At 32.8% G+C, this 12,625-nt stretch overlaps 1 protein-coding gene across 12 annotated transcripts in view; it reads left to right on the top strand.

The window, feature by feature from the left end:
- Positions 1–6,692: 6,692 nt before the first annotated feature.
- LOC124950037 (probable phospholipid-transporting ATPase IA) overlaps positions 6,693–12,625 on the top strand; it is a 17,250-nt gene continuing 11,317 nt past the window's right edge. For 7 of the 12 annotated variants that reach the window (XM_047496118.1, XM_047496119.1, XM_047496116.1 and 4 more), the window contains exons 1-2: positions 6,739–7,232; positions 9,503–9,893. In XM_047496118.1, coding sequence (XP_047352074.1) covers positions 7,191–7,232; positions 9,503–9,893 — 433 coding nt within the window. In that variant the 5' untranslated portion in view covers positions 6,739–7,190. Of the gene's footprint in view, positions 7,233–9,502; positions 9,894–11,856; positions 11,907–12,001; positions 12,322–12,371; positions 12,528–12,625 lie in introns of those variants that run through there. The other 5 variants (XM_047496115.1, XM_047496127.1, XM_047496124.1 and 2 more) reach the window with 5 other exon arrangements.

Consider the following 12,625-nt stretch of genomic DNA (forward strand, 5'->3'; position numbering starts at 1 on the left):
TGTAAGTTATTTCGCGTTACAAGGGAGATTATTTAAAAACTAGTTCAAGATTTAACACGGTTATGACCGATATTATAAATTGATTTTACGAGAAAATCGCAGAGTACAATAAAGACAGAATATAACTAATCTAGTCACTATTGTCGACGAGAAAAAAATATTTTTATGTGAAAGTTTATTTCTTTCTCTCAAGGATCACTTGCCGAGTTTACTTTTATGACCTTTATATTTATTTATACGTATAGAGTCTTTACTTTCATCATTTGTATTTAACATCGAAGAGCGAAGAGTGAAAAAGAAAGAGGGAGGGGGAGGGAGAAAGAGAGAGAGAGAGAGAGAGAGAGAGAGAGAGAGAGAGAGAGAGAGAGAGAGAGAGAGAGAGAGAGAGAGAGAGAGAGAGAGAGAGAGAGCACCAAGGATATACTGCTGAGTTTACCATGTCTAGAGATCGACGTACCACGGCATCGTGGTGTCTTAAATTATGTAAGGAATAAAAATAGTAACGAGATTTACGATATTATATCGTGGAGAACTTTTGATGTACATGTACAGTTATTGCATATATCACTTATGATTTGTACATTAACATTTTTATTTCGTATATGTTCAACAATGTTGACTTATAATATTTCATTCAAGATCGATCAAGCATAGGACGATCATTTGACAAAGTGATCATAGAAGAATCATAATTATATATTTTCTTGAATTAATTTGTATCAAATCAATGGAATGATCTTTCGGATACGCATGTATATATATATATATCCAAAATATCGTGATAATCAATTCGTTATCCTGGAATTAGATTTACGAAACGATAGTGGAAGAATCAGCTGTTGAGCACGATGCTAATGACTTATCTGGAATTTTTGATCCTTAATTAGAACGACACCCATGTAATCGCTATATGCCGAACCTCGAGGTCGAGAAAGTATAACGGCGATTGCACTTAAGACTAACTACTTGTTGCATAATGCATCGATCCCTACCTCGAACAAGCCCTAGCCCTCCAAAGTGTCTTTTGAGAGTTCCCTTAAAATGGTATGCCGTGATGTTTGAACGTGATCGAGCACGTGCGAACGTGACACGTTTTATTATTTCCATACATGTACAGGTATGTATATACATAAATGTGTATATTATACATATAGATGAAAGTTAAGTGTATATAAATATAGAGACATAAATGTAAAACTAGGGAGAAAAGTCGATATGTCCGGCTGACTTTTCCTTCATTCACGAGAACCCTCATCTGTCTCCTCTCTGCTATATATATGTAACACATCTCCGTATGTGTACATACTATATGTCTCACAGAAGGTCTTGCTTTTATATTTTAAACTGAAGTATATGATCGATAGCAGTGTGTGTTAGGCACGTTAAATCCGGAAGCTTTACGTGATCCGTTCTATCGCATGTCCTCTTTTCACGGTTATGATTTTCTCTCACGTGAAATTAACTTCCGTGACGAGTTCAAGACATTTTTATTATTACTATTTCGCTTTCTTACTAGCACGTTTTAACGCGAAATGTCGCATGAGATTTCTATCATCATTGCTTTCAGTGTGAAAATTTTCATGTCTGAGAAAAATAAAAATAACACGTACATAAAATTCGCGCGCACGTGTGTGTGTGTGTGTGTGTGTATGTATGTATGTATGTATGTATGTAAGTATGTGTATGTATACACACTTTTATACGATGTGTTGATTTTTGAGAGAAGCAAAAAGTCGTCCCCAGAGAGTTTACACTAAAAATATCATTGGACGACATACTACGTATGTTATTCGGACGCGAATGGACGCGTTCGACGAATCTTTGTTTCGTTACACTCCTTTTGCTTTATTTATAGTTTTAATAGCGAGATCGAGTAACACATCGTACGAGGATTTTTCAAGGTGCGTGCGATTATATATCACTCACCGAGCACCGGCCAGCTTTTCATTCCGTCTGACCCAATTCGTACGGGTTATTTTTACAAAGAATGGGAACAGTCTGAAAGACGGGAGTCCGAAAATCCTTTTCGTAAGTTCCCACTGGCCTAGCATAAAAAGAAAGAGAGAGAGAGAGAGAAAGAGAGAGAGCTGATTTTTTTTTACCAAATCGACATCTCGTACCTTCTCATTGTTCTTCGTTGATAAAGAATCTTAGGATTACGTCTTACCATTAATTTCTAGTTTTATGATTAGATTAAATTAGACAATGAAAATATCTCGAAGTCAATGTAATATCAAAATCAAAATAATGAACTCGTCTATATGACTTCTATATGATGTCCTAGAAACGTCGAGGAAACTAAAAAGCTTTCAATGCTGAAAGTGAAAGTCGGTCAAATACACGAAGTCCTATTGTTGATAGGACTTACAACACGATCAACGTACTACGTGTATATCGTGAATAATTGGCTGCCAAAACAAATAGATTATATTAACCGGAATTTCCTTAACTTTTCATTCTCGAGTCACATCATCAAAGGAATGAAAGATCGCCAGAGATTATCGAATCTTCGTAATCCTCTCTTACAGATGTATCCGTAATTTTACGTATGTACGTATGTACGTATGTAAACTATAAATATGAAAGCAAATGACATTGTATGAACGGCTGGCATTTTGACGACTTTCGGTGTTTACAGAAATAAATTATAGCCCGTTTGGTTGACCGCTATGAAGTCCACGCGATTCGAATATATACATACTTACATATACATATATATATATATATGTATATATATATGTATATATATATATGTATATATATATGTATATATATATATATCTAGGTGCAACCTGTTTCGCCGGTACTTTATATACATTCTCGTCACTCTTCTGGCAATTAGAAAGTCACTCTTTCGGACGTGCCAACTGTGTTCTACTAACTCGGTAGGATCGGATAAGAGGGTTAAAAGTTGCAATGGAATTCGTTGCAATCTATTTAATAGATTGGAACAACGTAATGTCCATTGCATAATAGGAATAAACAGAATCCTCCAATTTTTTTTTTTTTTTTTTTTTTTTTTTTATATCATTTGTTTCAATGGAATTTTTATAGATCGATTTTCGACCGATTAAATACCTTCGAATGTTCGTCCTTAATTTCCGGAATAACTGAAATCCAGTACTTTTTTCGATGGTAAACTCGTTGATCAAGCTAAAGGTATATATATATATATATATGTGTGTGTGTGTGTGTATGTATATATATATATATATATATATATATATATATGTATATATATATCTACGCTGACCATCGTTATTTTTCAAGGATCGATGGTCAATTTGTGAATACGATTCTAACCGAACATTATCTGTTTATATGATGCCTCACCTAGTTGAATGACAATCACTTTTCATTAGTCTTGTCGGCGGCGATGAAGGACAGAAACAGAAAAAAAGGGAGACAGAGGTGAATAATAGTGTTGTGATAGTAGATAGGGAAAGTAATGGAAAGATATACGAAGTGCGTTTAATCATGTTATTTTTTTGAGGGAGTGGCCAGAGACACGACAGAGTACTCTCACCCCAAATATACTTGATAAAGGCCTTACCTTACGATTGGAGCGCAAAGTATATTCAAAATAACGAGAACGATTTGACGCAAGGATTTGAATGAATGAATAATAGGAATCTAAACTTATATGAATTCATTGTTGCGAGTTATATCTGTATCTAATCGAAAGAAAATTGATATATATATATATATATATATTTGGTTATTTTTAATACTTTCGATTCGAATTGAAATTCCCGTTGGATCAAGCCTAAAGCCGACTTATCGTTATTGTCTTTGAATATATCTATATATCTGTATGTATAGATTTCGTAGAATATGATTTATAGAGCTGTGTCGTTCTCGACGATGAAAAGAGTAGCACGAAAACTCTAATTCAGAGGAAGGGTGCGGTATTATTATGTAAATGTTTTTTCTATCGAGGATCCGACATCGTTTGTTACCAATTGCAAACACAAAGATACACGGTACACGCCTTATTTTCGAGATAGAGGCGCCACGCCTTATTTACCACGGTTTATCATATTTTATATATAATTCATGATAATTATACGAGAAATCCTTAAAATTCGAATCGATTAATCGATGGATCACAAGGCAATATTTGTTCTATTTCTTTATTTCTTTCTTCTTAGTTCTGTTTTTTTTTTTTTTTTTTTTTTTTTTTTTTTTTTTTTTTTTTTTTTTTTTTTTTTTTACATTTGTTTCCTTTACTTTTTATTCGTTTCTGATCCGAGGCAACCAAGTAGAAATCAAATTATAATTTTATTTCTTTCTTTTTATTTCATTTTATTTTTTTTTTTTCCTTATTTTTTTATTTTTTTTATTTTTCTCGTTTCCCGGTCTATCAGCAGATATATTTTCATGATTGTAAATTCAATTAAATCTTAACTCATTTATACATTCTAGCTGGAATATACAACCAAAAGGGATTTTCTCTCGCGTTAAGAATATTTAATATGTACGTATGCATATATATATATATATATATATACTAAAATACATATTTACACGTAGAAACCTGTTTTCATTCAAAGAAAAGTAATAATCACTTTGCACGATTGAACATCCGCATTAACGACACTCTAGAGAATTGACATTTTCACGATTACCAAGCATGATATCCTTTGAGAGATATCCTTGTTCCTTTAAAGGGCATCCTTCGGCGATTGACCTCTAAGATAGGGATAAAAAAAAAAGGAAACAAAATAAAAGTAACTTAATTGAACTTTAATACACTATCATTGATGGCGGTGGTATTTCAGACCTAATAATCAAACACGATCGATCCTTCTCAATTATTTAGTATTTGACTAGTTGTAGGCAATTTTCACGATACTCGGTAACCGCGAAGCAATTTGTTATCAATACATCAACGTTGGTTTGTGTTATATTTCGATATGTATCTATTATATTCGTATCTATGTCTTCTTCGAATCTTTTTGTTACGATGAATTAATCAATGTAATCATAACGTCTCTTGAAATGATAGAGTTTTGTGAGATTGTTCGTGATAGATAGCTTCTATTTCTTTATTTTCGACCTTCGAAATCTTCGATCTTATCACATTTAAGCTTTCGTGTTCTGACTCTATCTTTTATTACACATCACATAATATACTTCTATTTTACGTAGATATATACATATAATTGTTTAATACGTTGTCCCAAATTGATTTCGTTAGCTTTTAACTTTTCTATATTGAATTCTTTTCTTCGAGAAATTCGATAATATCAATGCTGATTAAATAAAAAAATCGATTAACATTAATAATTAGTTTATGTTCGTCTAAAAAAAGTTAGTTTACAAGAAGCGCGAGGTTTTTTTTTTCCCCTTTTAATACACTGAAAATCGATATTTTTATTAATGATACAAAAGATAATTGTTTCTTCGTACGAACGTTTATCTTGTTGATATGACCTTTATAAAATAATACTTATCAAAGAATAAACATATTAATAGAATTGTTTAAACCAGGGAATCTCAATTATTTATGCTTCATGCAAAAATGTATTTTATACATATATATAATAAATATGTATTTTAACTGGTGTGCACTCCTTGTATAGATAGATAAAACTGTATTTATAATATAACAATAGGAATAAATTTTGTATGCATAAACTACATACGTAAAATGTCCCTAAATATTTGACTTATACTTGTCATATTTGGGGATCATATAGAGGGGATCCCATAAAACAACTCTTCAATTTTTTTCTTTTTCTTTTTTTTTTTTTCGAACTCTTACGGCATATTCTCGGAAGTTTTATCGCGTATTTCACTTTGAGAATCTGTGACAAACGAATTGTTGCGTGCAATGAATTCATCGATATTATATTTGTTTAAAGTTTGATAAACAAATGATAAAACACGTATGTTATCTTTTGATTAGATACATACAATATAATGAATTCGAAAGTATTAAGTGTTCCTTTCTTGATTCCTCGAAATTTTTTATATTGATTTATTATATAACTTCGAAAATTTTCAGAACAATCAAACAAGATTCGATCGATTGATATGATTGGATTGCAAGCTTCTTCGAATTTTCTTTCTCTCTCTCTCTCTCTCTCTCTCTCTCTCTCTCTCTCTCTCTTTAGCTTTAACTCTAGCTCTCTTTTTCTTTCTTTTACGGTAAAATCGATCGTATTCCCTTTTATCGTCATGTCGCTATCGGTCGACGAAGTGCACGATATCAAGTTGCACATATGTATCTATACAGTGACTTTTCATGTTAGTGAAAAAACATTAGTCTTTGCTGTGTGTTCCATGATGTCCGTCGTCGTCGTCATTGTCGTCGTTGTCGACGTTTCTTTTACATTGGTTATCACGAAAGACAGCAAGGAAGGCTTTGCGACTTTTCGTTTTTATATCCAAGAGGAGAATATCGAAGGGAGGACCCTCCCTCTCTTTCATTCTGTCTGTCTCACTCTCTCTCTTTCTCCTGATTCGTTAGAAATTTCTTCGGTCTTTTTTACGGCTAGTCAACGAAAGACGCCGCGGCCAGTAGCGGCGTGTCAGTTTTGTCGAACACGCGCGAGTGAGACGTGCCGTTCGAGTGCGATTATCCAAAGATAAGAATACCTCGTTTTCTTTGCTATAAAAAAAGAAAAGAAAAGAAAGAAAGAAAAAGAAAAAAAATTTTTAAAAGTAAGGATCTTCGTTGAATTTAAAGGATCTTTTATAGAACGTAACGATATTAAATTGTTATTTCTCAAGGATTTTCCAATTACGAATGAAATGTGAAAATGCTGGTCGTCGTCGTCGTCGTCGTCGTCGTCGTCGTCGTAAAATTTCACAAGGACAATGTGTCAGAAATATCGGTGATTTTACATTTACACAAAGGACGTTGGTTTACTCCTTTCTTGTTGAAAAATGTTTTTAAGTAGATTCATTTCTGTTATTTAAAACAGAGAGATTTCAAAAAGATTTTTTAACGAGGAGAACTTAGGTTGTCCAGGTGACGAGCCATGTATGTATGTACATTTTCCGTGACATAAAATTTCTTCCAACAATATACCGCACGTGCCCACGTGTTTCGAGTTTAGTTGCTTTGGCAAGGCTCACGACAGGGAGAATGACTTATTTCCGAACGCTGGCGTCATTGGCGGGCCGATAGGAACGACATTAGATTTGTTGTGATCAGGATCGTAAAAGTTATCGGAGGAAGGATGCCATTTAAAAACACACTTCGGACGAATCGCTTGCTCGTAGTGAGTAAAAATTCATCCTCCTTTCTTTTGTTCTTCGGAGGAATACAATTTTGCTCACGTTTATTTCTCTCTCCCTCTCTCTCTCTCTCTATTTTTCTTCTCTTTTCTCTCTCTCTCTCTCTCTCTTTTTCTATTTTCTTTTTTCTCTTTCTCTCTTCAAACTTTTATTTTGTTTTTCCTTTTGCCCCATACTCGAAAGTTTCTACTATTCCAATTACAAAGTGAGACCATCGCACGGTTGATTCGCACCATCGATTACGAGTTTACCTCCCCTATTTTGTTTCTCTTTTTCTTTTCTTTCCGAAAAATTATCATAAGTAAATGAGCGATATGTCATTCTAGCTATTTGCACGCGCTTACATCATACATACATACATACATACATATATACATACATATATACATACATAATACATACATAATACATATATACATAGATAAGGGTCGAGTTGGCTCGCTGTCTGGCTGGATAGGTGGCTAGCTGGCTGACTAGTCAGCACTTTCATCGGAAGGAATACACTAAATGTCATTTATCGATATTCTGTCATTTAATTATTATCTGAACAAAGAAACGTTTCGTAACGTTAATCAAAATAATTTATCACTTGCAAAAGAGGTTTTTTTCTTTTTTTATAATTGTCGTAAATTTCTGTCCCACATTTTTTTTTTATAATTCTTTTTTATCTTTTCATAGATTTATAATATATCTTTTATTTGTTGTTGACATCTACATTGTTAAATATATATAAAAAAAAAAATTTGCTTTGAAAGTAATATTTTTTAATAATTTTTAAAAATTCGTCATTCGGGATGTGTCGTGTCTTGAGATCGCTCATCCGAATGAAAATAATAGCTACGACCGGTTGTGGCATTTAGAACGAAGAAGATCGCTATCGCTGCACTTGCGGTGGTCGCGTTTCCGTGTTCTATTTTCACCTGCGAGCTCCGAAGGCCACGAATATCGCGTTAAAATTTATCTCGAAATTGTAACGAAAAGAAAAGAAAAGAAAATACAACGATTCGTTGTGAGTATCTACTTGACCAATGTCTGTATAGGAGGTGTGTACATGTAATCTAATTCGATTTTAATATTTACAAAATGCACATCAGCCGATTAGATAGATAAAATGCTTGTATTTGATTTTTAAGGGGAAAAGAAAAAAAAGAAAAAGAAAAAACGTACTCTATATTTTTAATCAATCGTCATTACTATAATAAAAATTTACAATAATGATCTTTTTATTTGCATTTAGTAAATTACTAAATAGTTTTAACGTAAAAACCTAAATGAACCTTTTACGTTTATAATTATTAATTATTATTCACGAATAGAGTACAATAAACGTCTAAAAATATAGTCAAATCTTTTCTGCTAACATAATATATATCTATAAGGACAATAAAAGTAACTATCGAGAAATTATCGAATTAAGTTAAACTTTCATAAATTTTATCTTTATATGGTACTCTCCGATGACAAAATGTCGGTATGTGTCGTTCACAAAGAAAAATTTACTCGATAAATATGAGTTATTTCGCTTGTTAATAATACATTCATACATTGATGATGATGCTTTCGTACCTAGCTGTTTCTACTAAGTGCTTGAAAATATATATATACATATATATATGTATATATATATATATATATATATATATATATATATATATACTTACATACACATATCTGCAATGCTTATTTGAATAAATCGATATATAAAAGTTCTCTTTTGTTTTTTTTTTTATTTTTTTATTTTTTTTTTTTTTTTTTCATGAAGAGAAATAACGTCATAAAATACATATTTATCTATGTTTTCATACTTATCTATATTTTTATATATATTACTTATTTTTTTTCCAATTTTGTCGATAATTTTCATTGCAATGTCAAAAGTTACTGCGTATATATTGAATGAGTCATGAGATTTATCCTAAACCATTAACTACGATTGTAAAAATACGACGATAACGCATTTAAATATGTAATATAAGTGTTATAACATAATACATAATTTTCTTTTTTTTTTTTCTTTTTTTTTTTTTTTTTTTCAATGAGAAGTTTTTTCTTTTTCGTTTTCAAATCATTAATCAAAAAAACATTGTAGCCCTTGTACGAAGGATACGCATACACGTACATACATACATACATGCATTGATACATACATATGTACGACTATAATTTTTACTCAAGTCCCAAATTTCAAAGGCAAAGCTTACGTAATTAACGAATCATCCTAATGACGAACGTTCCTGGTGTTTGTTCGTTTTAGGCTCCAGCTCGTTCAATGCAACCACCCGGCAGGGGGAACCCGAGGGTTCCCAGTCCTGGTCCGTTGCGACCTTATACACCACCAGACCTTTCTTCCATCCCTCATATGGACGGCACACCATCGCACAACAGCAGCGATTTAATCCGTAACAACGGTACTTTATCATCACCAACGACAAGTAACAATACGCGTATTGCTGACGAAGTCTCAAAGGACAATCAACCTAACGTTGGACCCTATATCGTTGGTAGTCCAATCGATTTAGGAAATATCGATAATGTCGATAATATCGGCCTTCGTCTTGATCCCGTTTTGCGTCGTAACGTAAGAGGAAGAACTCGGGAACATATCGAACTTCAGGAAGCACCTACATCTGAATTAAACTCGGAAGGTATATTATTTATTCTTTATTATTTCCTTCGTCTATTTCATACGAAACAACAATAACAAGGTTTTAAATAATAATCGTTTATTTAACGATTAAATTAATCTATCATTACTGCCATTTGAAATAACTTCTTTTGTTTTTGTTTTTATCTCATAATCTTAGAAAAATATTTTATAGATATTAAGGAAAATTGTTTTATATAACAAACAGGAAAGATGTTCGATTTATTCGTCATCTTATATCAGTTATTTTATTTACTTCATTATATCTCAAAGACAATGAATAAACAATATTATCTCATCTGAATATTGTTATTATTGATTTAGCCTATGTGATGCTAATGATTCAAATGAAATCTTTTCTTTCGTAAATGAGACATTATTTTATAATTTATGTGCTTAAAAAATAATAATGAAAGAAAGGAAAAGGAGTTTCGTACGGAATAGACTGGTAGACGTCATACGGCAAAGATTATTATCGTTTGCATCTTTTTAATACGCATTTATATTACGCCTACGACAGATCGATCTTCGATGATAAATAATTTTAAAATGCTTCCGATGATATATATAGTTCCTTTGCAATCGTCACAATAGATATTTCAAAAATTTAGAATGAAATAATTATTAAATAAGTATCATTTTCGTGAGTTTCATTGTCAAACTTTTTTACGAAATATAGTGAAATAGTATCGATAATGGGTCTAGGTTTTTTCTTAATTATACTTTATGAATTTTAATCGCAAGATAGAAACAAAGAAGGACATAGAGAGTGACGAACGTGATACCTCGTTAAAAAATACACTTGTTGAGCGAAAGGCAATTGATCGATTCTTTTGTGCGATGTAAAAGATATTCAAAAATAATGGACCTGTCGGATGAGAAGCGTGATTGCACGCGATAATTACAAAATTGTCTAGTATCCACGATAATCAGCAATTACGAATATTTCCTTTCGAGATAAGTAATTACGAGTAATTGTTTTCAAGATCTGACATTTTTCTATCCTACAATTATTACCTTGTAATATTAAATTTTAACAAGATAGCATTATTATTATACAATAATTCTTTGCTATTGCATGATTTTTATAAAATTTTCATCAAAGAATTATTCCAATAATACGAACGTTCATATTATTAATTAATAATATCAATCGCATTATTTGCTTCAACGTAATATTTAATTATATTTGTTGTCATATTAATTATATGATATTTTGTGAATTCGATATTTCTGAATTAATTGATTTCAAGGCTCCCGCGTAGAAGAAGAGTCGACAGTTAAAGGCAATGTTGTCCTTGGCCTATCGGCTTTGGGTATTCGTCGTGTTTATCGACGTCACACTGGCTCGTACACTCCCTGCATAACATATATTGCTTTACATACAATAGTTTAGAGGAAGGCACAGTAGCAGCAGCACAGTGCTGACACCAACTTGTTGCCTATAGCGAGCGCATGCGCGTTCGTTAATTCACAGGGCTGGCTCATCTTTATAATTTAATCCCACATTTGTTATACTAATCAATTCAAAGAACATTTACCGACTAATTACATTGTATAATAATTCATTTTCTTTCACTGATTATCGATCTTCTTCTTCTTCTTCTTTATCTTCTTTTTCTTCTCCATTCTTTGAGAGCATAGTTATTTTACGTTGGTAAACATGAGAAAGATCGACCAATCACGATGGATGTATCAGGAAAAAAAAAAACAACATTTTTCTCCGATCTTATACTATCAATCGAATATCCCATACTTTTATACTTGTTTATTCGCAGTAATAATTAATCAAACATATTTTCAATTAAAACTTTTTTTAATCGCTTGAATTAAGTAGAGGGCACATCGACAACGATGTACAGCCCTTGTATTCGTCTCATATCGTTGTTGCGGCGTTCGTTCTATATAATGCATAGGCCGTGACTATGAAGAGAAGAGAAAGAGGAGAAGAGGTCGAACAGTACTAGCAGATACGGGAACCGGCATTCTCGGCGACAAAATACTTTGATCGCGGGTTATTATTATCGAACACATTTTATATTATTGATCTTATTAAGTTCGATCATGCGTTGAAAGTTTGATTTAATGATTCGAGTCTCGTCATTTTATTAGATATCTTTCTTCGTTTCTTTCTCTCTCTCTTTTTCTTTTTTCTCTCTCTCTCTCTCTCTCTCTCTCTCTCTTTCTCTCTCTCTCTCTGTTTTCCAAATCTTTGGGGAAGCCGATCATGAGTGACGCACGTGCACGCACGTACGTCGGGTTATCATGCGAATGGGGGTGTGGCAGCAAGATCCTTAAGATTTCTTTTTCTGGCTGCTGTTAGATGACGTAGAACGATCGTCGTCGACGAGTTCATTTTGTTGTGTGATGAAGTAGTCTCAGTCGCGACTCATCTCATACTCGTTGGGTATAATTATCTTCTGTGGGAGGTAGATAAAGATAGAGATAGATAGATAAATAGATAGATGGAGAGAGAGAGGGGGAGAGAGAGAGAGAGAGAGAGAGAGAGAGAGAGAGAGAAAGAGCACGAGTCAAATGCGTCAGTGTGCGTCTAGCGTGAATGTGTTGTTTGTGAAGCACAAAGAGCGGTGCCACCTTCGAAGCGAGTGACCGTGACCGTGAAGCAAAACGAAAGGTTTGAGATCGATCGTGAGATGTCGAGACGAATCGTCGTCGTGGGACCAAACTCTTTTATCTGTCATCTCGATCCTATTTGATTTCATTATTATTGTT

The sequence above is a fragment of the Vespa velutina genome, chromosome 6 (assembly GCF_912470025.1).
Source record: "Vespa velutina chromosome 6, iVesVel2.1, whole genome shotgun sequence".
Lineage (NCBI taxonomy): Eukaryota > Metazoa > Arthropoda > Insecta > Hymenoptera > Vespidae > Vespa > Vespa velutina.